Source organism: Pipistrellus hanaki, assembly GCF_964339955.1.
Source record: "Pipistrellus hanaki genome assembly, chromosome: 1".
Lineage (NCBI taxonomy): Eukaryota > Metazoa > Chordata > Mammalia > Chiroptera > Vespertilionidae > Pipistrellus > Pipistrellus hanaki.
Genome location: NC_140503.1, coordinates 110,298,176 through 110,325,992, shown reverse-complemented (window position 1 = coordinate 110,325,992; position 27,817 = coordinate 110,298,176). Strand labels below are relative to the sequence as shown.

Genomic DNA, 27,817 nt, shown 5'->3' with positions numbered 1-27,817 from the left:
CTGTTGCTTGCAATTCATACAAACTCTCTGAGGTTCAGTTTTCTTCACTGAAAAGATGGGCAGTGATACTAATTTTTATAAAATGATTAAGAAGATTATTTCATTTAGTACAGTAGATGTTGTATATAATTTGCATTATTTTATAAAATATACATATTTATTATTAGTTTTATTAATTTACATTGACACAATGCCATGCTATCCTAACCTCTCACACTTTATACCCAGGTTTCCAGTGCTTTAGTCCTCCTTGTGCTCATCTCTGTCTTTTGAAAATTACCCATCTTTTGTAGAGAAATGTTTTCCTTTTCCCAAAGCATTGACTTATTCATTAATTAGATGCAGATCCCCACTCCCTTGTCCAAGCTCTATGGGACTTGATATACTTTACCATTGAGAGTTTTCCTTATTAAGTGTGCATATCTTGTATATATTACATGACATCTCCTGGAAGAATCTAGAATGGAATCTATAATCACACAGCAATATTTTTGCTGCAAAGTGTACAAATGTTCACACTCATTAGGTTAAATAAGGACTATATAAACAGGCTCATATCAGTCCAGGTTATATTCTAACACATGTATAGTAGTACGCTAGCATGCACTGCCAAATAATTACATTAAAATCTTTCAAGGTTTTTTATTTTATTTTAAGATTGCACATAAATTATTATAGACTTATATAACTTTCTCGCTTTCCCTCTATGAATTGTAGGTTCTTTCTCAAGTTTCTGTGGTTTCTATCTAGCACAGTTGTGTATTTACTCATGTTATGCTCCATGACTGTGCAGGGTCTCTAAGAGCAGAGAGTGTATTTTCATCTTTGTATGTTCTTAAGGACTGAGGATATTCTTCTTTTTTAAAAAATATATTTTATTGATTTTACACATAGAGGAATTGAGAGGGACAGAGAGTTAGAAACGTCAATGAGAGAGAAACATTGACCAGCTGCCTCTTGCACACCCCCTACTGCGGAGATGTGCCCGCAACCAAGGTACATGTCCTTGACCAGAATCGAACCCGGGACCTTTCAGTCCGCAGGCCGACGCTCTATCCACTGAGCCAAACCGGTTTCGGCTGAGGATATTCTTAACTCACTAGTGTGTTAGGTATACTTTATAAACAAGAGAAAATTCACAGCAATATTCTGAATGTGTAGATGGTGGTAAAAGTACTGTCTTTCTTTTGCAAAATCATTAATATACATTGAGTGATAATTCAAGCAATTTTTTTAAAAGAAGCAGTCTAAATTGTACTGGTATTAAATTCCACAAGAAGATCTCATAAATAATTTAACGCATTTATGGTCTGCTTGAATTAGGATCCTAGAAAAGGTAGGCAATGGTCCAAAATTTCAAATTCTAATCTAAATTTGGGAAATTAAGACATGATGGGGGAAGGAACATTTTTAGCATCTTATTTTGCATTTTATAAGTAAGTTATATAAAAGTCAATTATTTTTTTACTAATATTGATTTAATGCTATGTGCTTATAAACATTTTTCATCTTAGTGATGATATACTTTAGAAGAAGAAACATAATAATTCATGCTCCTCACCTATATGTTGTCCGTACATGTGATAAAAGAAGCTGAAACAATACGCAGTGTTTGTAGGTCCGTACGGGTTTTTGGGAGCTATGCTGAAGACCGGGCTGAGGAGGCGAGCCTTTTCGCCTTCCAATCTTGGTCGCGATGTCTCAATATACATATAAAAACCTTTAAAAAGATGAAAGAAAATGTTTAAACATATTGTTATTAGGTAACATGAAATTTCAAATTGTTGATAAGTTTTAGAGTTTTTATACAAGTACAAAATTGATAAAAGGGTTGGCATCTCATTTATGAAATATGTAAATGTATATTATAAAAAGAATAAGAAATTTACATATTTAAAAACACTTTAAAATGTATAAAAAGTTAAGACAAAATTTGAATTATACACTTAATTTCAAAATAATAATCCTAATCTGTCAACTATATGTGTCTGAATCCTGAGAGAGAATTAATGTCTACAAACCTTTGAAATACCTGAATTATTGTACAAAAATGTTTAATATTTTATTTCACAATCTTTTAATCTATAGCTAAGTGTTCTCTTGCCTTTCATGTTAATGACATTTCTAACATCCAAAGGTTAGGGTATGTTTGTTATTAACACAATTCATCCCCTCATACCTTCTTTAGAGCCACTACGATCAGCATTAGGTCCTGTATTTGGAGTATATTTTGTATTTCTTGTTGCAGTACTTTGCTTTGTCCAGTCAAAATTATCTGTATCATCTTGTGTGAACAAACAAATGTTACCATCTTCAAATCCACAATGAAATTCTCCTGTTAACAAATTTTAATTAAAGTGATTATTAGTAATTAAATAGCAATATTCTTATAGGAGAAATTTAAATCTTTATACAGCAATAAAATAATGGAAAATTGCAGTAATGAAATCAGAGCCATAAGAGCCATAATTGTGTATAAGATTACAACTAGACATAAATAGATTTTATTTTAATGAAAAATAATATATAAGTCAGTCTCTTGTTTAATAATTTAAACCCAAACCATTTTCTTCTGAAATATTCAGATAACTAAAAGACTGTAAATCACCCTTGATTTATGGCTAAAGAGTTTTCCCAACTTTCATTTTTCAGTGTAGAAACAATTCAAGCTAAACTGTCAATTAGAAATCATATTTTAAACTTACCTGGAAGCATTTTAAAGCTGTGTACATTGAGGTTATAACACTGTGTCTGGAGATGCTTTCATGTTTACCCATTTGCACAAATGTAAGTGTATTTATGGGAAGCTAATGGCAAATACATTTAAATAATAGTTAAGTTTCATACTTTATATGAATATGGGTTTGCCAGATGCTTGAAATTCACTAGAAATGAGGTAATGAAAAGACCTTGTGAAGGCCAGTGGAAGGACTGAGATATTTTGAATGCCTACTGCACGCTGACTTTAGACCCAAGTTCAGAGAGAGCTTTCTTCAATTGCCCTGAAATGAGGGCAGTAGTAACAATCTAGGTATCACAAGGTTTTCTCACTGAGATGTATCCTGTTTGATATATAGAGGTGAATAAAGAAGATGATAATGTCCACTAGTCACAGATTAAAATTATCCTTAATTTATAAAAACTTAATGCAATTTATATTAATTTCTTCAAACTCAATACAACTCTATGAAATCACAATAACACTAATTTGTGAAGCTCACCTGGCCTAGTTCAACTAGAAAATTAAAGTCAAAACAGTACATATTCCTTGAAAGTCATAGAGATATAAACATCTAAAGAACAGGAGATTCCCATTGGTTTTGTTCTCTCCTCTCTACTATGGTGTAGACTTATCAGATATTGGTGGGAGTGGGACCTTTGCAATTGGGATCATGCCCCTGAATCAATCTTCATGTTTCTTTATATTAACAATGAACTATCTGAAATGGGGTTAAGAAAATTTAATCTTATTAAAATATTCATAGTACCCAAAGTGATCTATAGATACAATGCAAAAATTGTCCCTACAAAAATATCAATAGCATCTTTTTATATAGAAATACAAAAAATTTTTCTAAGCTTCATGTGAAACCACACATGAGATCTCAAGTTTCCAATACAATTATGAGCAAGAATAAAACTGGAGGCATTTTAAAATATATTACAGTAATCAAAAAACATGGTATTTGCACACCATTGGTGGGAAAGTAAATTGAGGTATCATGGAAAATAATATGGAGGTGCCTCAAAAAACTAAATATAAAACTACTATATGATCCAATAATCTGTCTTATGAGTCTACACCCAAAGGAAATTAAATCAGTACCTCAAAGAGATATGCACTCCATGTTCATTGCAGTATTATTCACAGTAACCAAGTTATAGAAAACAGCCTAAGTGTCCATTGATAAATTATAAGATAAAAATTGTGGCAGACATATTCCATGGGATATTTTTAAGCCTAAACAAATAAGTCTATCTTACCATTTGCAGTAAAATGGATGAAACTGGAGGACATTATACTAGGTGAAAAAGCCAAGCACAGAAAGAAAAAAATTGCATAATATCACTTATATGTAGAATCTAATAAAAGTCAAATACATAAAAGCAAAGAATAGAATGAAGGTTGTCAGGGGTCAGAGGAGATGGAAATGGAGAGATGTTGGACAAAGGTTAGTAACTTTGCAAGATAAATTTTGGAGATCTGCTGTACAACATTGTGCCTATAGCTAATAGTGCTGCATTGTACACATAAAATTTTGTGAAGAGGATAGATATCTTGTTAACTGTTCTTATTATAATAAAATGAGGACACAATTGACATTTATAAATAAAAGTAAAACTGAGGGTTTTCCCTTTAAATTTAAGGAATATTCTTTGTTTTGTTTTCAGATTTAAGAATCAGTGAATCTCTTTGTGTTTAATTATATTGTACCAGAGGCCCAGTGCATGAAAATTCATGCACTGGAAGGGGGGGGGGGTCCTCAGCCCAGTCTGCCCCCTCTCACAGTCCATGAACCCTCAGGGGCCGGAGCTGACTTGGCGATCAGGGGAAAGTGATGCCCCATCACCACACCTCTGCTGCTGCCACTGCTGGCACCACAAGCCTCGGCCAGCTCTGGTTACCTGAGCCTTGGGTAGCCCTGGGTGGTTGGGTAACTGCTATCTGAGTCTTGCCTGGCCTCAGGCTAGCCCTGGGCGGCTGGGGGACTCCCGAGGCAGGTGCATGGAGCCACCCCGGAGGGGCTGAGCGGACTGGGTACCACCATCTTGTTGCTGTGAGTGCCACCATATTTGAGGGCAAGGCAGTCAATTAACATATTCTCTCTTTATTAGATAGGATATTCTGATTAAAAAGATTTTCAGGGAGTAAAAGCATTTCAGTAATTCAATCTCAGCACGTTTCTGTATAAACAATATTCCACACAAAATACATACTAAAATATTTGTGCCACAAATATTACACTAAATAAAGAGGAAGGCTCAGGCCAGCCAAGCCATTTCACCCCAGCCTGTCGCCTGCAGAGGGAGGCTACTGGTGGCAGGGGAGGAGGGGCAGCATGCACAGATGGCAAGCAGTGGCAGTGGTAGGGGTGGGGCCAGCTGCCTGCAGCCTGGGGAAGGAAAGCCCTGATAGGTACTGATCTCAGGCCAGGCCTAGGGACCCTACCTGAGGGATCCTGGATTGTGAGAGTTGCAGGCTGGTCTGAGGGAACCCCTTGAGTGCACGAATCTTGGTGCACTGAGCCTCTAGTTGACAAACAAAAAGTGTATATATTTACGGTGTACAACTTGATGTTTGGATATGAATATACATTTTGAGATGATTACCACAATTAAGTGAATTAATATATCCATCACTTCACGTATCAGAGTATTGCAGTTATCATAATTTTTTTTTCTTTTTTAGTGAGAATGCTAACGGTCTTCCCTATTGTCAAATTTCAATTATACAATACAGTATTGTTAAGTATAGTCACCATGCTGTACATTAAATCCAGAGCTGACTCATCCTACATAACTGAAAGTGTAAACCCTTGGCCAATGTCTTCCTATTCCCCTTCCCTCTTCTTGGCAACAGCCATTCTGCTCCCTGAATCTGATTTTGAATATTTTAGACTCCACATAGAAGTGATATCTTGCAGTATTTGTCCTTCTCTGTCTGGTGTATTCACTTAGCTTAAGGAGCCAGGTTTATCCATGTAGTTTCAAATGATAGAATGAATTTTTTTTTAAGTTGAATAGTGTTCTCTTGTATGCATATTCTGCATTTGCTTTATCCATTTATCTTTATATGGATATTTAAATAGTTTAATGTCTTGGTTATTTTGAATACTTCTGCAATAAATTGGAATAACAGATGCCCCTTAAAGACTGAGATTTCATTTCCTTTGTATTTATAATAAAATTGGGATTATCGGATCATATGGGTGTTTTTGTTTTTGTTTTTAATATCTGGAGGCATCTCCATACTTTTTTCTCTAATGGCTGTTAAAGTTACATTGCTGCCAACTGTGCACAATGGTTAATTGAAGAGACTATTCTTTCTCCATTGTGTGTTCTTGGCAACTAATCAAAAATCAGTTGACCATAAATTCATGGATTTATTTCTGAGGTCTCTATTTTCTTCCATTGGTCTAAATACAATTTTTATGCTAGTACCATACTCCTTTGATTACTATGGCTTTGTAATATATAACTCAAAGGGGTAATTAAAATCAGAATGTGTGATGCCTCCAACTTTGTTCTTGTTGCTCACAATTGCATTGATTATTTAGGATCTCTTGTGGCTCCATATGTATTTTAGGTTTGTTTCATTATTTCTATAATGAATGCCATTGATTTTTTTTATAGGAATTGAATTGAATCTATTGATAATTTTGTTTGATATAAATATTTTAACAATATTAATTCTTCCATTCCATGAACACAGATGTCTTTCCATTTGGTTTTTTTTTTTTTTTTTTTTTTTTAATTTCCTTCAACACGTTTTTCATTTCTTTGGCTAAGTTTATTACTAAGTATTTTATTCCTTTTTTTGTTATTGTTAATGGGATTTTTTAAAGTTTCATTTTTAGAAAGTTCATGGTTAGTGTATAGAAAGTTACTGTTTATTGCGTGTTGATTTTGTATTATACCATTTTATTAAATTTGTTCATCAGCACTAACTTTGGACTGATATTATAGGTAATTAAAGTAACTATTCTTTTTAGTTTTAAGTGGTTTCTGAGAGATAGGCATATTTTCAAGTATACTATCTACAATAATAAAAGTGTAATATGCTAATTAGACTGGACAGCCAAATGAGCTTCCAGATGTCCTTCCGGATGGCCTTCCAGACCAAGCTGGGGCTGAGGAGAGCTGCCGTGCTGCGGGGCTGAGGCCCTGCATGGATTTTGTGCATTGGTCCCCTAGTATGAATATATTTATACATGCATTTTATATTGCATATATATTTATATGCACATATATTTCATATAATACATATCATCTAGTACTCATAACCTCTAATGTACAACAAAAATGTTCAAAAGATAATTTCTTCAAATTTTAAAATTTCAACAATTTTACAGAATGCAGAACCTAAATCAAACCAAACACACTTTGCAAAATAATAAAAACTTCTTTACAGTAGAAAATTCCAACTTCATACTTGAGAGGCCCAAAAATTCATTTCACTTTAATTTCATATATTTTCTGGTTGCCAGTCGTCGAGTCACAGGCTAAAGTTCAGGCTGGTCTGAAGGTCCCTTTCTGACAAAATGAGCAGTGTGTGAGGAGGTCAACGGAGGGCTGCTGGTGCGGATTGAAACCCGTAGAACATGGTTCTCTTCACCATTAACCCTCTTTCCTATCAGTTAACATTTTCAATAAAAAAAAAAAAATTCAAAAAATAGAAGGCCCTTATCATTTAAATTTGACAAATTTTTTTTTTTTTTTTTTTTTTTAGGTCTAATGAAGAATCAGACTGCGACAAATGTTATGAAATTATTTATTTTGGGAATGGATATTTTGGATAAATTCACTTAATTATTATGTAAGTTGATAAAATATAAAAGAACATTTAGTATGAGTATAATTTGTTGCCAATATATAAATCCTCATATCACATTTATTATTATTTAAACATAATACTTATTGTTATATAATTAATTTTTACTATTAAGAAGATGTTTCAGGCATACTATCATAATAATAAAACCCTAATAAGCAAATCGACCGAATGGCAGAAACACTGGTCTTTAAGATGTACACTGACCACCAGGGGGCAACCACTCAATGCAGGAGATGTCCCAGGTGGTCAGTGTTCTCCCACACGGGGAGCACTACTCAGCCAGAAGCTGGGCTCACAGCTGACGAGCACAGCAGTGGTGGCAGGAGCCTCTCTTGCCTCTGCAGTAGTACTAATGAATGCCAAAGGAAACAGGCCACACTGAGGTACCCCCGCCCCGTATTGCATGAATGTCGTGCACTGGGCCTTTAGTAATTTATAATTTAGCCAACATATATTCTAAATATTTTAAAATTTCATTATCAAGACAATGATCAATTTTTAAAGAAATATTGTTAAATAATATGATAAGAATTCATTAAAAATAATTATTAAGAACATATAAGATTTAGCAGCATTTTCTCATTTTCAGAAACAACTCATATTCAAAACAGAAGTACTTAATATTTTTAACTTTATTTTTTCTCATTTAGATGTTTTCCTGAACTATTTAATTTTCATTTTCCCTACAACTTCATTAACAATATAATTACTAGAAGGTGTGTTTTAATTAAATGTGAAGGATAAACAATAAATATATTGTAACTAACCAAAATATTAGAGTAAATTTATAGTAACAGAAAACAAGCTTGCTAGGAACTTGATGCATGAAGATTTAACTACAAAGGAGCAGAGGGAAATTTTAAGGATGATGAAACTTTGTGGTGCTGGGCCTAAACCAGAGATTGGACATCCCCAAGGGGTCTCCAACTGGAGAGGGTGCAGGCTGGCCTAAGGGACCCCCGCCCCCTCCCCCATGCAGGGATTTCATGCACTGAGCCCCTTGTGATACTTATATTATACTAGAGCCTCGGTGTACAAAATTCGTGCATGGGGGTGGTCCCCTCAGCTCAGCCTGCACCCTCTCCAATCTGGGCCCCCTCAGGAGATGTCCTACAGTGTTGGTTCCCCTAACTCCCCCACCCACCAGCCTGGTTGCCTCTCACTGCACCCTGCTGACCAGGCTGGTCACCCCTCACTGCCCCCTGTCAGCCTGGTCACCCCTCACTGCCCTCCACAGTGGGCTTGGTTACCCCACACAGCCTGCTTCGGTTGTTTGGCCACCCCTCACTAACCCCCCTGCCAGCCTGTTTGCCCCATGCAGCCTGCTCCTCAGTTGTTTGGTTAGCCCCCAATGCAACCCCCGCTCCTGCCAGCTTGGTCATCCCCAACTGCCCCCCATGTGGGCCAAGTCAACCCATGCAGCCTGCAGCTCAGTCGTTTGGCCACCCCTCACTGGCCCCCCTGCAGGCCTGGCCACCCCACACAGTCTGTTCGCTTGTGATGGTCACTTAGGCTTTTATTATTATAGATTGAGATCATCTGTGAGCAAACACTCCATCTGCTAGTAATTTACATATATCTATTGCTTAGTGCCTTAGTTGATAGACAATGTTTAACATTTTTTTCTTGAGTTGAAATAGTTGTAGAATTTATCCTGTATCTAGTTTTAATATTCCCATGATAACTCTTTTTAAACATTTCTACCTAGTGTGCAGTCAGAGAACTTACTTTGAAAGGAATTATAATCAATATAGTAATTAACTAGCAATAGTACCATGGGAAGAAACTAGAGAGGTTCTTATTTAAACAATTAATTCATCCTGAAACTGTCATGCAATGAACATTTGAACACCTGGTAAATATCAGGAGAAATTAGAAGCAGATATGGTTTTAAAATATTTTATAATTTAGTGGAGGATTATCTTATCATACAGGTGAAGATAAATTATGATGGGAAATAAAAAGAGGAAATACTTAGTGGAGCAAGATGTATTTGTACTAAACTATATATAAAAGTGAACAGCAAAGTGTTAATAATAGTACTCACTTCAAGGGGTCATTTTGATGACTAAAAAACTTTTATAACAGGAAAGAAATATGTAAACAATAGAAATCTACAAAATATTTAATATTAAACTTTGAATATGAAAAAATGGAGTTAAAGAGGATCTTCAGTAGAAAATATAACAAGAACAGATATTCCATAGTTTTGTCTTTATTATACTAGTAGAGGAAGTGAAAGACCATTGCAGAAAAGGAACTACAGTAAAGTGAGAAAATGGAGAATAGGAAATGGAGGATTTTGTATGGATGGAATTAAGAATGCAAAGGGGCTCTTCATTCTTTTATTAGCCAAGAACAATATATTCTAACACACAAAAGCATTCTTAATTTTAATGTGAAATATTATTAAAACAATGGTGACCAGTTTATAACCTTTTTTTTTTTTTAAGATAAGATTGGGATATAGAGTAGTAATCTATTAAATATCTTTAGATTTTACCCCAAATCCTCACCAAGGGATTTGTTTTTATTGATTTTTGAGAGAGGGATTAAGAGAGAAAAACACTGATTTGAGAGAGAAACATTGAATAGTTGCCACCAGTCAGCACCCTGACTGGGGATCAAACCTGCAACTTAGGTATGTGCTCTGACTGGGAATTGAACTCACACTGTTTTAGTGTATAGGATGGAATGACGTTCTAACCAACTGAGCCAATTAGTCAGGGCTCCATGAAAAATCTTGTTTAAATCATTCAAATACCAATTTTCTAAGTAACAATAGTCTTTATGAATGGAATGTAAAAATAAAAAATGAAAATTAAAGAAAAATAATAGCAATAAAAATGATATCTAATGCCACAATAGAAAAAAATCAGTTACACAAATAACAAATATTAAGAAGTTGAAGTAAATGACTCCATATTTAGAAAAATTATTAAAATCAATATTAATATTAAATAATCTGTCTTTATATCCATATCCTTGAACTTAAAATTTACATTTAATGCTCATTTTACTGATTCTTAGCCTATTTTAAATCAAATAAGAATAGTTGTTAAATAGTATTTGTATGCTTATGAATTTTCTATTTTTAAGTATAGAATACAATGTAATTTTTAAAGTAAAAATATACTTACTTAAATGAGGATTAACAGGAGCTACAGGAAAATTAAAACAAAAACAAAAAATAATGTTAGCAGAGCTAGAATGTCTTTTATCAATAAAGTCTAATCAGTGTCTCATAGTTCTTTACCAAAGCTTAACGATCTTCCCCACTGTGACCATGGAGAATTACATTTGCAATCCATTTTGTCCAAGGGGATTGACCCTACTTTGGAGCACAGCAATAACAGCCTGAAAGTACTCAAAGCTCAATGTTTAATAGCATGTGGAATTTGTCATCTTCCAAAGAGTGGAGTTGCCTACTTTTATATCTTAACCAGTTCTAAGCAAAATGCAGAAATCAAAACTGAAGGTGACAGTAGGACAATATATAATCCAGATATTTTAATAATGAAAGCAATTATCAACAGAGAGTACACCTCAGGTTTTGTTTTTTTTTTTGTGGTTTTTTTTTTTTTTGCTGCTATTTACTTCTGGTGAAAATAAAATGGTATATATGAAAGGAAAGCAATCTTCAGATCACATTATGTAAGCATCCTAAAACAAACTGCCACTTCAGTGCTACTTTGTTTCATTACATTTACACACAGGTGCTCTCTCACATAAACACACAGTTTTCAAATGTTAAGCAACACATTTGCATTTTTGTGCACCAGAAGAAATATTTATCTTAAAAAGACTGGTTGTGTTTGCAAAAACGTAACAATTGATTTTTTTAAAAGTATGTATTTTTATTGCTTTTTTTTAGACAGAGAAAGGGAGAGGGAGAGAGAAACATCAATTGACTGCCTCCTGCACACCCTCACGGATGAAGCCCAGAGTCTGAGTATGTGCCCTGACAGGTAACTGAACCAGCAATCTTTTGATGCATTCAACCAACTGAGCCACACCTCCCAAGGCACCAATTGCTTTCTGGTTGAAGAGTATTAAACACTTCACATTTTACTAAAACAATAAGAAAAATACATCTAATGTAAAAGACAAATGGTATCTGTATATACTGAGTAATGATTTATCACTTGGAGAGAAAGTTCCATTCTGTATGAAGGAAAGCATTATTGTAGTCTCCCAAGATTACAATGGGCAGCTATTCTAACCTCAAAAGTTTATGTGCTCTACGGTTAATTCCTAGTGTTAGATACTAACCACTTATCTTAAACTTGGGACTTTACTAGTGAAGTATAAAACTCAATAAATGTATACACATGCACAAAACATGTTCATATGTAATTGTTCATTAGTACATTGAGACCAATTTTAATAAAGTGAGTTCATTTTCAGAAGACAGACCATTCCAATTACTTTAGTTGTTTTTATTATTCTGTATTCCCCATTTAAAATGATGAAATAAGTAACATGGTGAAGGGACTTTACATTTACTAATTTCATTGAGGTGGAAAAAAATAATTGTTTTTCTTGCAAAATATCAATGCATTTTATTTGAAAGTTAATTTGTAAAAATAACAATTATTTTGTAATTAAAATGATATAGTGTTGTCTATCTTTCAAAGGAGTAAACATCTCTGAATTATAATTTAATTCTAAGAAATAATTCACAACTACAGGTAACCTAAATAGACTAGACTGACTATTTAATTTTTATTTTTCAATTACAGTTTACTTTCAATATTATTTTGTATTAGTTTCAGTTGTACAGCATAATGGTTACACAATCATATACTTTAAAAAGTGTTCTTCCCAATATTTCCAGTACCCAACTGGCATCTTACATAGTTATTGCAATATTATTGACTATATTCTCTATGCTGAACTTTACATCCCTGTGACTAATTTGTAACTAACAATTTTTACTTCTTAATCCCTTCACTCTGTCCTCCAACGTCCCCACTCCATCTGGAAACCAACAATCTGCTCTCTCTGTCTGAGTGACCATGCTGAATTTGTCTTCTCATCTGATGTTTTTAGTCACAAAACTCGCTAAAAATTGCACAACTACCCTTGTGAAAATTTGCCATTCTAAATTCTAAGTAATGAAATGAGTTTATTTTCTTATTTCAATGGAATTTGATGTCTAATTTCATATAAATACAAGAATATGGTTAAAGCATATTTTATTCCAACCTATATTCAATTAGTAATTTTAATGAAATGTTTACAATTTTAATAGGTATACTTAAGAATGTAAAGATAATTAAAGAAAATTAAAACTAAGCATAATATTTATTTTCCAGTTTTAATTTTATTTTTGTTAATCCTCACCCTAGGATATTTTTCCATTCATTGTTAAAGAGAGTGGATGGGAGGGGGGAGAGACACACAGAGAAACATTGATGTGAGAGACACATCTATTGGTTGCCTCCCTGCACCCATCTGACAGGGTCCAGGGACTGAACCTGTAATCAAGGTACATGTCCTTTACTGGAATTGAACCCTTCATTCTGCAGGCTGATGCTCTATCCAATGAGCCAAACAGGGGCTTCAGATTTTTTATTTTAGTTTGTTGCCTCATATCCTATATAATAAAAGCCTAATACGCTAACTGTCCAATTGTTCCTTCAGCCATTCGATCATTTGTTATGAGGGGCACTGATCATCAGAGGGCAGACGCTCTTACCAATAGGTTAGCTTGCTGCTGGGGTCTGGAAGATCAGGATTGGATAAGATGGGCGAGACATGCCCTGGAGCCTTCCTGTAGTCCCTCCCTGGCCCCAATAGTGCACCAGTGGGTCCCTTGGCCTGGCCTATGCCCTATTGCAATCCAGGACCCCGTGGGGGATGTCAGAGAGCTGGTTTTGGCCCGATCCCTGCAAACCAGGACTAGGAACCTCACAGGTGCAGTGATCTGTGCACTGGGCTTCTACAATAGTTCTTCAATAAGACCCACTGAATTCGGGAAGAATATTTTTCTATATCACTTTAAGATGGTCACAATAATTTCTAAACTTAGCAAAGAAGCATGGATACTCTGTCATTGAGTGATGAGCCCTAGTTCTATTGAGTTTATCCTATATAATAAAAAGGTAATATGCAAATTGACACTAATTGTGGAAATACCAGGGAATGACTAGTCGCTATGACATGCACTGACCACCAGAGGGCAGACACTCAATTCAGGAGCTGCCCTCTGGTGGTCAATGCACTTCCAAACAAGGAACATGGGTCAAGTCAGAAGCAGCTAATGGCTGGTCAGCACAGCAGCAGGCAGTAGCACTAAGGATATTAGACTAACGGCTTAGGCCCGCTCCTGGCTGCCTGGGAAGCAGGCCTAAGCCAGCAGGTGGACATCCCGAGAGGTCCTGGACTGTGAGAAGGCACAGGTCATGCTGAGGGACCCCCTGAGTGCATGAATTTTCATGCACCAAGCCTCTAGTAGTTTCATAATTGTTTAAATTTATAAGATACAAAAACTTTTTGAATCTGATACATTTAACTTTTAAAGAAATAAATGTTAATGCATAGTTTCTAATACCCCTTCATATTAAACAGTCCAGAGTTTTATAACTTGATGGTAAGGAAAATAAACATTAGATAAGAGGAGATATTGTATTATGTACCCACCACCCAAATCAAATCATCTGTCACCATATACTTGGCAACTTTTCCCTTTCCTACTCCTCACCCCGTCGGGGTGGTGGGCACACAAGGCAATAGACAGATCATGTGTCATTGAAATTAAACTTAAAACCTATATGATCTCCTTAACCAATATCACCCTAATAAATTTAATTAAAACTAAAAGACAAGAGGAGATAATAATTCATAGTTTAAAAACATATAAAAATAAAACTTTAGAAAAATATATTTGGATGCTTTCTAGTTTTCTGTCCAATGAAATAATGGTAGTGATTAAAGAATATCAGTTGTATTCTGCATACTATATAAATATCACTAAAATTAAAGATATATTTTCAAAGGACACATTTAAAAAAGATGCAGTGATTCTAATGCTTTTAATGAATATTCCACTCTACCATACACAAGATAACACAAAAGTAGGTTTACAATTGTATGTGAAACACAGTTTATTCTTATATTCTTATGTATTAATTATTATATTATTTTCCATACAAGCTACTGTAAATCTACTTTTTCCCTATTCTATATATCTTAATCTTTAATCAAAATTGAACATCAAACCCAATATACTCTAACTAATGAGAAAAGAGTGAAGAAAGGGAGTGGTTTAATATGAAAAATAAGTTTTAATGAATTATGAATTTCACTTTACTTTTTACTTATGATAGTATTCACTCTTTCTTACATGGGAAATATACTTAATGTAAAAAAGAATGGAGACTTTCAACTGCAAAAATATACATTGTATTATCTTTTTAAGTCAAACTCAGATGGCAAACAAAGAATAATATTTAACTGGATTAATGAAATAAATATGAAATATATTGACACTGATTCATTCAAGCCTGAACATACTTTGACAGTTCTGGAGCTAATCATTGCTATTGTTTATACTTTTTAGATAAAGTTTTTGATCAATTATTTTACAGTTTTATACTAGTCTTAATTTTTTTCTCAAGTAGGACATGTAAATAGTGAAGAAATATAAAATGCATGTAGTTTGTAAAGATACATTGTTTGATACAAACTCATAAACATTTAGATATTTTTAAGATTAGCAATATAAAGAAAATAATGACCCAAAGAGTCTACTAAGATGCTCTTCAACAATAGGTGAATGGATAAACAATAATAACTCTGCACATGGGACATGATTCTACAAGAAAATAAAATAATTATCAAGCCACAAACAACATGGAAAAACTTAAATGTGTATTGCTCAGTGAAATAAGCCAGTTTGAAAAAGCTGCATGCTGTATGATTCCAAAATTTTGGAAAAAGAAAAATTGTAAATAAAAAAGAATGAGATCAATGGTTCTGAGGGTTGGAAGATGAAGGGAGGGGCAAATAGATGGACTTTTTAGGGGAGTGAAACTATTCTGTGTGGTTTTGTAATGGCAGATAAATAACATCATACACTTCTCAAAATCTACAGAACTGTAAACACAAATCATAAATCCTAATGCAAACTATTTACTCTAATAATAAAATGTCAATATCAGTTAGCCAACTCTAACAATTATTCACTTAATGTTAGATGTTAATAATTGGGAAAACTGTGTTGGAGGAGAAGGCATATATAAGAGCTGTCTAGACTTCTGATTCCATTTTATGTAACCTTAAAGTTAATCTAAAAAAATTAAAAATAAAGCCCATTAATTTTTTAAACGCTTTTTGATCACTTTTGCTTACCTTTTAGTGATATAAATTTTTAAGCCATCAAGAACTTGAAAAAACTAAAATGCAGAAATATTGCATCATAACTATGGGGTAGAAAAAAGGAACATTGCTGACATCATTGAGTAGATTGAATGTTAACTAAAACATTATTCTATATCTCTACATTTATAATAAAATATTACCACCTATGATTAAATAGTATGGAAATTTTTTGGTCACTTAGCTGATGATCCAGTAAATCAATATGCTAAATTTTAGTTTGTATCTAAATTTGGTAGATAGTTGCAAGCTACATATTACAGATAGATTAATATAAAAATAAATACTTTTAAATAAAAGGTTTCTTACCACTGTACTTGATGACACGAATTGTTGAATCTCCTTCGCCAAATTTGGTGAGAGGTGTTAGTCGGACTTCATAAGCCTCTGGTTTAATTAGCTCAGTCAAATTATATGTAATTAATTCTCCCTTTTGAATATTTCCATTTATTTTAATCTCTTGTTCCCACCAACGCTGTTGTCCGGCCTGAAATCAAAATAATTATGCAATAATATTCCCAGTATTTCCTTCAGAGGTACTTAATTGTGTTGTAACCAAATAGAGGTAGGCATTCAGAAATTTTATTAAATAAGAAAGTACTAATGTTATTTATTAAAGTTGAAGTTTTATAATAAGCATCAAATTTTGCAGACATTTGTAGATAATCACCAAATTATCACAGAATAACCTGGCATATAAACAGATTTAAAGTCATCTAATTTAAGCGTCAGAGAGATATGAAACAAAAGTCTATTGAGGTCTCATTTGGAAAGTTGGAGATATATAACTTTACTTATTACTTAATATATTTATAGTCAACTGGTCTTTGGCATAGACAATGAAATGGATTAAAAGTTTCTCATCTACCAAAGACAATATCACGAGAATGAAAAACAAGCCATAGGTTGGGAGAAAATATTTGCAAAAGATAAGCTGATAAAGAACTGTTATAAAAAAATATATGGAGAATTCTTAAAATTCAACAATAAGAAAACAAACAGAAACAAAAATTAGTTTGGCTCAGTGGATAGAGCGTCGGCCTGCAGACTGAAAGGTCCCAGGTTCGATTCCAGTCAAGGGCATGTACATTGGTTGCAGACACATCCCCAGTAGGAGGTATGCAAGAGGCAGCTGGTCGATGTTTCTCTCTCATCGATTTTTCTAGCTCTCTATCCCTCTCTTTCTCGCTGTAAAAATTCAATAAAATATATTTTTTAAAAAGAAAACAAACAAAACACATTTAAAGAATGGGTCACAGATTTAATAAAAAAAAAAGATGCTTCCTAGGATATATCATAAGAGAAGTGCAAATTAAACAAAATTGAATTACCACTACACACCTATTAAAAGATTTAATATCCAGAAACTTACAACAGGGACTCTTGTTCACTGCTGGTTGGAATGTCAGACAGTACAGCCACTTTAGAGGATAGTTTGGTAGTTTTTTTTGTTGTTGTTTTTTTACAAAACTAAATATGCTTTTTTCATATGACCCAGCATCCGTGTTCCTTAGTATTTCCCCAAAGGAGGTGAAATATGCACTTGGACATTTATAGCAGCTTTATTTATAATTGCCAAAACTTTGAAGCAATCAAGATGTCCTTTAGCGAGTAAGTGCAAACATAAATAGTGCTACAATCAGACAGTGGGATATTATTTAGATCTATTATGAAATGAGCTGTCAAGCTATGAAAAGATAAGGAGGAAATGTAACTGTATTTTAAGTAAAATAAACCAATCTGAAAAGCCTACTCTATGATTCCAACTATATGACATTCTGGAAAAGGCACTAATATGGAGACTGTGCTTCCCAGGGGTTAGGGGAGAGGGAAGGGTGAACAAGCTGAGCACAGAAGATTTTTTGGACAATAAAATTACTCTGCATGATGATATAGTGGGGGATACATGTAATTATAAATTTTCCCAAGCCTATAGAATGTAAAACACCAAGAGTGAATCTTAATGTAAACTATGGACTTTGGCAGATAATGATGGGTCAACGTAGGTTCATCAATTATAACAAATATACCACTCTAGTAGAGGATGCTGATATTAGGGAAGACTATGCATGCTTTGGAATATGGAGTATATAGGGAATCATTGTACATTCTGCTCAATAATTGCTATGAACCTAAAACTACTCTAAAAATGTAAGTCTAAAAATCTTTGTTGTGCCACTTTTATAAATTTCTGTTCTTTGTATACATTTTCAGTTTTTTTAATGTAGCTATTATAGGTATAGTTGCATTATAATATGTATCTGATTTTTTTACATCTGATGTCTATAGTGTCAGCATAAACTGATAGCTAAGCTTCACAGTAGCATTGGCTTCCCTTGTCTCCCAAGTCCCACAGGGTGATGCCCGAGCGCATCGTGTGACTTGGGTTTGTATCACATTTGAGAAACCCTGGGCTTACCAAAGCTTAGTATTTTGTAATTGATAGTAACCAAACCTGCTCCTGCATTATCTAAAACGGAGACATTATGTTTATCACACCAGACATTAAACAGACCTTCCTTATGTTCCAGAGGGAGACACTATGCAAATGTCTGCTATGCAAATGAACTTGAAAAGAGAGGCTGGGATAAAAAAGACAGTGTCTCTGCACATGATATGCAAAAAAATAAAAAATAAAAAATCAAGAGATCCACAGAAAATTGTCGTCTAAAAATACAGTCTTGATGAATATGCAGAGTGGTATAGGTATGGAGAGCAATTTGGCAATAAAAACAATATTATAATAAGAACAGGTAAACTCTTGTACACAAGGAGACAGGAATATTCATGGCATAGAAAACATAAAGCAATCTAAATATCAGTAAGAGGTAGAATAATTAGATTATTTACTCTTCATAAAATGTAACACAGAATGAAGAATTAAAAGTGAACCCAAGATACACACATCATCATGAATACATTTTACAAAAGTAATATAAACTTAATTTTAAAGCAGGAATACTATTAAATTTAAGTTTAAAGCATTCATTTTGAAAAGGAATATATGAATGTATTATATATATGAGTGTGTGTATGAATGTATAAAGAAATACAGAAAATAGTAAATGCTAAGTATAAGATACTGGTCACATGGGTTAGGAGAGCCTCAGAAGGAGAAAATAGAATTGTGAGGGGTAAAGAGAGGACTTAACTCTATCTGGTGTTGGGGCGCAGGGAGAGTGCAAACGGTGACTGATCATAATGCCTGCAATGCTTCTCTTTATTTTTCAGAAAATTGTAGAATATGAGATAGGCAATAGTGGATTTTTTAAACTCTGTCTACCCTGAATTCTAAACAGTGCTCTCTTGCATTACTTCCTACATTTCCATCTGTGGCTGCGCCTCATCCTCTCCCAGAGGTGCTTTTCCTTTTCCTGAGTTTGAAATATGGATGGAATTTGAAATTTTATATGTGATGTTTTAGGTACTCTGTATTAGTGTTCTTATATTTAGTCATTCATGAGAGTCACAAGGCAAATTCTAACACCAATGCTTAACCACCAGCATTTCTGCTTCAAAGAGGTCTAGAAATATAATTTTTCAATTTGTTTAAAAATATAATTTAAAAAATGATCCTCTTCTTTATAAGACTATTGGATGCTGACGATCCAGGGCTACATTTGATGAGGTACAGTTCAGTGTTACTGCACCACCTCATTAATACCAACGGCTTCTTCTAATGCATCAGCACTGATTACTTCTTCACTTATATTCAGGCCAGATAGTTAAAAACAAGAAAATCCCAATCTATAGATAAGTCCTCTCTGTGTGCCAGCACTATATTAACTGTATTACACTTATTATTACATATAATTTACCATGGCTCCTAGCAGGTAGAAACTAACACTAGCCCTATTTTATAAATGAGAAAACTGTAGCAGAGGGAGGTTAATGTGAGTCTCCTAATGCTGTATAGATCAGGAATAGCATCTGAAAAATTTGTTTACAACCAAAATTACTCTTTCTGGCATCATTTTCTCCTTGCTTCCTTAAAACTTATCTCTCCTTTATTTATTTTTTTACCAGAGTCAATTTAGTTATAATACTGGTACAGTATTTTATGCATATAGATTACAAGGCAGAAAGAATTTCTTATTAATGTTTATACCTACAGTGTCTGTTCATTAATGTGGCAAAGTTGTGATGAGATTAAATTCCAAGTTAGTGTATATTTAACTGACCCCCAAGGAATGCAGCATGAAATGCAACTCAGTTAATAGTGACTGCATCCAATCACTGAATTTAAATACTGATGAAATGGACATACAACCTAGTTGAACAAGAGAGTACTTGACTCATGCATAGCTGATGTTGGATACTATAGAGTTTCTATGTTTTGGGGGCTACATATTCTACAAAATAACATAATGTAAATGACAAATTCACTGTGTTTAGCTTTTCAAATTATATGCATAAAATAAAGGCAAAATACTGTTATTTCAAAAGTTAGAAAAAAACATATACAGAATAATTTGACTTTTTATATTACCTCCAGGCACACAGGTTTAATCAAGGTGTGCTTTTCTGAATACGTGCAGTCCATCCCAAGGAGAGACTTTGGGTATAAGGAGATGCATTACAGAAGTAATTTTAGTTGGCAGACACATTGATGTCATTATACTTACTACAAACTTTGGAGTGCGTACCTTTATATGTCTATTAAAAAAACAATAACTTTCATTCCATCTTTAATTTAAAGCTCTAATGAAAGTATATACTTCAGCAGTTGAGGAATGAGCAATTAAATACTTCATATTATATCTCAGTGAGCTGTATAAATGTAAAAATGAAAAAACTTAATGCAATGTTTGCACACAGAAAAATGAAATATTAGTCCACTGTTTGAAGGTAATATGGCTAACCCCCCAAAGAACATAGGACTGAAAACATAATGGAATCATAGTCCCAGTCAGACCCATTAGAATGTTGATTTGAAAGTAATGTGTTGAACATTTTTTTATCATTTATATTTTTTAAAATTTTCAATTAACTTTTTATTTTTCTAGGAGATATATTCCTTTCATATGATTTAGGGGGTAACTTCAAAATTAAAATCAACTACAAGGAGGCATTTTTATGGAAAGCTGCTGTTTGCTGTTTTTGCCACTGAGAATACTTAAAAGGCAATTCTTGCAAAGGTTTCAGAAACACAAATCATATTTTAATTTTTTTTTAATTTTAAAAGGAACAATATTATCTCATGAAAGCAGAAGGTTGCGATAGATTCTAAAACGTGAAAGGAAAAAAAAAAAGCCATCTATTCCTTCCCTTCTGGGTTTCAAACCATTTTCAGAACTGCAAGTGAGAACCTAAAGGAGGAGATGAAAGAGTGCACCAGTGAATAGCAGACTTAGACACATGTGTGCTCCCTTTGCTGTGTGTGCAGTGACCCTGTAAGAGAGATATTGATTTGCTCAGAGGAAACTTCCACCTGTGCTTACCAGGTAATACATGACCTAATATATACTGTTATGATTATCCTAGAGTAAAAACTAGCTAAGATAACATTTTAATGGGTTAGAATGTAATTGCCTTATAACCTCCGATAAAAGTAATATGTGTTTTAAGATACACTGTTATTTTTATAACACATTAGGGGATAAAGAGATAATAAATAACATGACATTAAATGTAGCACATTTCTATTTCCCACTAACTAGCAAGAGCATGCACTTACCATTTAATTACATACCCTTTCTTCTGATATTGCTACAAATTTGAGTCTCATTTACTTCACATTCAGTATACATTTTTCTGAATTAGAGTCAATTTTTCAACATCTGGAAATATTTTGGTTTTTTTATACTTTGCTTATGATATAGTTGAGAGGGCAGGGCTGGGCGAGGATAAACTCCTGACTCCACTGTGGGGCAGGGCAGTTATCCTCCATTAACTGGACCCTAGCCCAATCAGGGTCAGCCAAAGCAGTGACATCACCACCAGAGTAAAACCCCAGGGCTTGGCGAAATTCGCTCTCCTTTCCGCCATGCTACCGGCGTGAGTGGAAAGAGCCCATGCTAGCATGGAAGAGGCTCTTTTGTTTATTGCATCGGACTCGGCTCCCTGGTGGTCCTTGGGGATCACAAAGTCTGGGCGTAACAATAGTAAAGTCTTTAGAAGTGGCATCATAGTTTTTAGATATACAGATATTTAATATTTTTTGTTTCCCATTCCTCTTTGGAGACAATATTTTTACTAGAGGTCCTGTGCATGAAATTCGTGCATGGGGGAGGGGGGTGTCCCTCAGCCCCACCTGCACCCTCTCCAATCTGGGACCCCTTGAGGGATCAGGCCTAAACAGGCAGTTAGACATCCCCTCTCACAATCCAGGACTGCTGGCTCCCAACTGTTCGCCTGACTTCCTTCCTCATTGCCCCTAACTGCTTCTGCCTGCCAGCCTGATCACCCCTAACACTCCCCTGACAGCCTGATTGATGTCTAACCGTTACCCTTCCAGCCTGTTTGCCCCTAACTGCCCTCCCCCTGCAGGCCTGCTCCCCTCCAACTGCCCTCCCCTGATAGCCATCTGTGGTGGCCATCTTGTGTCCACATGGGGGTAGCCATCTTGTGTGTAGGAGTGATGGCCAATCTGCATATTAATCTTTTATTTGATATAATAGAGGCCTGGTGCATGGGTGGGTGCCAGCTGGTTTGCCCTGAAGAGTGTCCTGGATCTGGGTGGGGGTTCCCTCAGGATGTGGGGTGGCCTGGGTGAGGGGCCTGTGGTGATTTGCAGGCCAGCCATGCCCCTTGCCCTGGTATTTGAGGTTTATTTATCTTCTACAACTGAAACTTAGTAGCCTGGAGTGGAGCCACGCCTTCTGCTTGCTCTGTGGTGGCAGCCATTTCTGTTGGGAATTATGTATCTTCTATAATTGAAACTTTGTAGCTTTAGGCAGAAGCCTGGGCAGACCAGGGTGTGTGGAAAGCTTGGCTTCCTCCATCGCCTGGAGCAACCCTAACCTCCTGCTCTTTCCAGCTCCATTGATGCAGCCATTTCTGTTTGTTTTTATGTATCTTCTATAATTGAAACTTTGTAGCCTTGAGTGGAGGCCTCGCCTGTCAAGGGCAGGTGGAAAGCTTGGGTTCCTCCATTGGTGGGGAAACCAAGCCTCCCTCCTGCTCTGTGTGGCCAGGGTTTATTTGCATATTTGTTTCTGAGTGGCTTGTGGGCATGGCTAGTGGGTGTGACTAGTAGGCGTGGTTTGTGGGTATAGTGGAGTGATGGTTAATTTTCATACTACTGTTTTATTAGATAGGATATCTAAGGTAAAGCTAAATAGCTTTTCTTGAAAATTACCTTGAAGCTTTTGACAGATTGATTTATGACTGATCCTTCAACAGATTATATCAATATCTCCTAACATTAAAAATGTTGTGCTATTTCCTGAGGTATGTGGGCGACATCTGTTTTTCATTGCATTTGCATTTTCACAAGCATGATAGGCCATTGTAAATTACAAAATATATTTTATCTCTCAGTGTAATCATAATGTAATATTAAGGTATGTAGAAAGCATTTCGGGATCTATGTTTAAATCAGAATTTAAGTAATGCAAATAATGCAACTGTGATAGTTAGATTGACAGATGTCTATATAGAGCAAATTTATATATACAGAGACAATAATATGTATCTGTTAAATAACTTACTCTATTGCCTAAATGCTGGCCAGTTCATTTGAATTACTAGCATATAATGTGCTGGAAGCAAATTCTAGTAGTTAGCATAACAAATGTGAGAAGTTCATCAGAGGGCTGATGGACAGCTTCAGCAGGGCTGAAAATCTGCATATATCCTTGCTTGCTGCTGGAGGCAGTTCCTCAAACCTGATAAACTTTATTGTTTAGCAAATTTTACCTTTGGTATGTAAAGCTGCTTTGCCATAGGGCAAGATGTGTGAATAAAAAGCCCTGGGTGGGAAGATTCAAAGATTGGGAGAATTTAATCACTAGAATTAAGTTTCTGTCTGGCCCTCCAAAATGCCTTCCTAATTCATATTTCTTCTCTAGCCTCTTTATTCATTTATGCACAGACCCCTTTCAGATACCTGAACCCTTATAGATGCTGAGAAAGACCCCGGGCAATAATGGATTCTAAATATGGAATATTAAAAAAGTGTACTGGGATTGAGGAATTCTAGCAGTTCTATCTTTCAGTACAAATGACTTGCTATTTTATTGTAATTTTATTTTGTAAAATTTAGTAACAGCCACCGTGTCACTAACATCATTTGACTTAAAAATATATCCTCATTATTGAACATATGTATTTATGTATATTTTAATTTTATACATCCATAAACATAATACTAAATGCTCCCTAATAGGGTTCTGAGTTAATAGTTGGGGCTATAAAGTACTGACAAAAGCAAAATGAGCTCTTTTTCCATCTTGAAGAAGAAACTATTTAAATACTATTTCCAATAGGGGAAAAAGAATAAACCATAACTTTTCCGAACATTAACTTAAATAGCTTGAAATATACATGATGTCTGAGAACTCTGATTTCAGAGGTGAGGCTCAGAATAATATTACAGCATGAAGTTGAGGAGTGTTAGCTATATTAAGTAGCAATTAGAAAAAGTGTGAATTTCATAATCACTATTTGCATCTCCTAAAAATAGAATATTCTTTCTTTTTCTGAAACTGAATTGGATTTATCTCATTTCTGATGATGGAAAACTATTTCTTGCCAATTCAAGTTAAACTCAGCGCGCTGATGAACTTGGGCTTAAACTCAAACACTTCAAGCATTGGGTGCTGCCTGGGGAAGTACTAAACCTGGGGCAGGGGTAGAGGAAGTCCATTTAGAGAGGAGTGAATCCTGACTGCTTCCCCTGCATCACAGAGAAGTAAGAGACCAACGGGTTCCAGGTCTGGAAATCAGCCTCAGTCGTGCTACTTTGCTAGTCAAGGGCTCCCCAGGCAGCACCGAGCTTCTGGGAAAGCTGTGCATCTTCTGAGCTGCATTGGGAAGTGAGCCCACACTCTTCCTACTCCAGTGGGTCGAGGTACCTTTCTCAGGGAACTTCTAGGGCTTGTTCTATTACTTTCCCCTCACTTTTACAAAAATATTCCCCCGCCTCGTGATTCTGTGCATTTGCATTATAACTTCTCCTGGTGATTTTATTCCTGACATAAAGACTTCTTTAATTCAATACTTGTTCTTTCTCAACAGCCTCCTGCCTACTCCTAATTCCACAGACTCCCATTTGATTTAAACCCTAGGCTCCCAAGGCTACTGTTTTGGCTTAGATATTATAAAATTGTTTCAAAGTTCATTTGCTGTGCTTTTAGTTTTGTGCTAGTGTGTGTTTGTGTGTCTTCACATTATTTGACCATGAATCTTGGCCTCTTCTACTATAATTTAAGTAATGATAGAGCAGTTATTAAAATAGAATTAGAAAAAAAATGTTAGAAATGCATATTTCAAATTCCCAACTGCTTTTTATAAAGTTTTTAATTTATATAGTACAGTAGTAATCTTCATTTAGCTTTGAATGCTTTGAATGTTATTCCCCATAGTTTTTCTATTTTATATTCCTAAAAACAAATAGTTACCTGATTACAAAACAAAACAAAATAGTCCTTAGGTGAAGACAGCAAGACAGCACGGCTTCCTTAGTTTTCTCACTTTTTTTTTCACACATTTTGGAAGTTTTCTTTCCTTGTCTACCTTAATGAACAGCCCTCAGTCTAGAGGGATGTGAACTCCATATTCAGGTGGAGACTCTGGTAAACATCATTGGTGTAAAAAATGAAACACCTTGCAACTATATTTCAAAAATGATTTTTAAAAATGAGAACTTAACAGGCACATAGAACAAAGTTTTGAATCATAACCAAATGAAATATTCTTTTGAGAGGGCAGGGCAGGGCGAGGATGGGCTCCTGACTCCACTGTGGGGCAGGGCGGAGTTATCCTCCATTCTGTGACTGAACCCCAGCCCTCACCCAACCAATCGGGGTTAGCTGAGGCAAGGACATCACCACCGACTGGAGTAAAACCCCTGGACTGGGCGAAATTCGCACTCTCTTCCGCCATGCTGCCGGCGTGAGTGGGACAGAGCCCATGCTAGCATGGAAAAGGCTCTTTTGTTTATTGCATTGGACTTGGCTCCCTGGTGGTCCTTGGGGATCACGAAGTCTGGGCGTAACACTTGTTTGCTGATTATAGAAATGGAAAAAGTAGAAGATGAAAAATGGAGGCTGAAACTGTCTAAATATATTAAGGTACTATAATTTTAAGTTAAAAAGGTAGTTCCAACCTCAGCCAGTATCCCTGAGTTTAGAGTACCTGTCTGCATACTGAAGGGTCACGGTTCTATTCCTTTTCAAGGGCAAGTACCTGTGTTGTGGATTTGATCCCAGGCGCCAGTCGGGAGCATGCGGGAGGCAACCAATAGATGTGTCCTTCTTACACTGAAGTCTGTCTGCATCTATATATCTCTCTCTGTATCTCTCCTCCTCCCTCCCTTTCACTCTCTCTAAGAATCCTTGGGTGAGGGTTAACAACAACAACAACAAAGATAGTTCCAAAAAAATTAAGACAAATATTAGAAGAGAGCTTTGTATAAGAGGAGCTCCTTTGACACTCTGAAAAAGTTTAATGCATATGCGATGGCTAAACATTAAAGGAATAGGTTAAAAACAAAAACTAGCATTATACCTAATTTTATCTATTTAGCACATAATTGTTATTTTTGTTGTTGTTCTTGTTTGTTTTTTTAATGTGACTTCATTTATAATCCCAAGTTGACTATTTAAAATATATTTGAAGAATTACATGAGAATATTGAAAAATATAGTTGTCAACCAATGATCTTTGGTGCCAATTCAAGGCCAAACAGTAATCCCCATCTTGGGGTGCAATAAAGAAGGAAACTTAACTCAGTGCAAAGCAGCTCACTTTGTGTTTTAGCTGAGGAGCAGAGCGCAGCTGCCTGGCCAGAGGTCTGCTCTGTGCTCCTCTGTTCTGGTCTGCCCCACTCCACAACCATTCCCTTGGCTTTCTCCACTCTTCAACACAGGCCTGCTTCATCTGCTCTGATGAGACATACTCTATTTTTCAGCTCAGGCAGGGAGATGAGTATCCAGTCCTGAGTGAAAAGGGAAAGTGCTGTTTCAGGGCCAGAGGGGAGCTGGCTTATATAATGTTTCTGCCCACAGGGTCCCTGATTGGTCTGTCCTCATGCAAATGAGAACTCCAAATCCTCACAATTTGATTAGCCACTAAAGCACTGCCCTGACTGAGCAGAATAGAGCCTTTCACAATGGCTGGAGCTGTGCAGCTCGGATGAGAAGAGGCCTATTGGTTGAAATAGGATTCCAGGAACACCTTTGTAAGGGCAGCAACACTGCAGGAAGGCAGCTCAGAGCGGAGGCTGGCAGTTTAGTACAGGCTTCCCAGGAAGAGCAGTTTCTGTGGGAGGCCCCTGTACAGAAGTGGCTGCTAGGCTCAGATTTTTGTTTTTTAGTTTGAGCCCAGGAGGAGCCCTTCTTAGTAGGTATCTTTTTTCTCAGATTCACATTTATTAACTAACAGTTATTAACTACTATATGCTGGGACCTATTCTAGCATTTTTGTCATTATTTACTTTAATCCCAAATAATTCAATGAGGTAGCTACATGATTAATTTTATGTTTTATCCAAATTATTATATTTTCACCTATTTTATTAATATGGGTAGGATTATAGTTGTTTTTTTAAAAAATAAAAATATCTGGAAAAGTAAACTAATAAAAGTGAAGAGCAAAGGTAAATCTTATATCTCCAAAGACATACAGAACAAATTAAATGTTCAAATGAATCTTGCTAGCCTTCTTTTCCTGTTCACTGCATGAACATTCTAGATCTTTTGTGACATACATGGAATT

The 27,817-nt window shown here is 35.3% G+C and overlaps 1 protein-coding gene across 2 annotated transcripts in view; it reads right to left on the bottom strand.

Moving 5' to 3' along the window:
• MDGA2 (MAM domain containing glycosylphosphatidylinositol anchor 2) overlaps positions 1–27,817 on the bottom strand; it is an 865,112-nt gene that overhangs the window by 45,614 nt on the left and 791,681 nt on the right. For both annotated transcript variants that reach the window (XM_084885031.1, XM_084885032.1), the window contains exons 11-14: positions 16,247–16,424; positions 10,696–10,716; positions 2,180–2,335; positions 1,562–1,720 (exon numbers count right to left, since the gene is read on the bottom strand). In XM_084885031.1, coding sequence (XP_084741157.1) covers positions 1,562–1,720; positions 2,180–2,335; positions 10,696–10,716; positions 16,247–16,424 — 514 coding nt within the window. The remainder of the gene's footprint in view (positions 1–1,561; positions 1,721–2,179; positions 2,336–10,695; positions 10,717–16,246; positions 16,425–27,817) is intronic.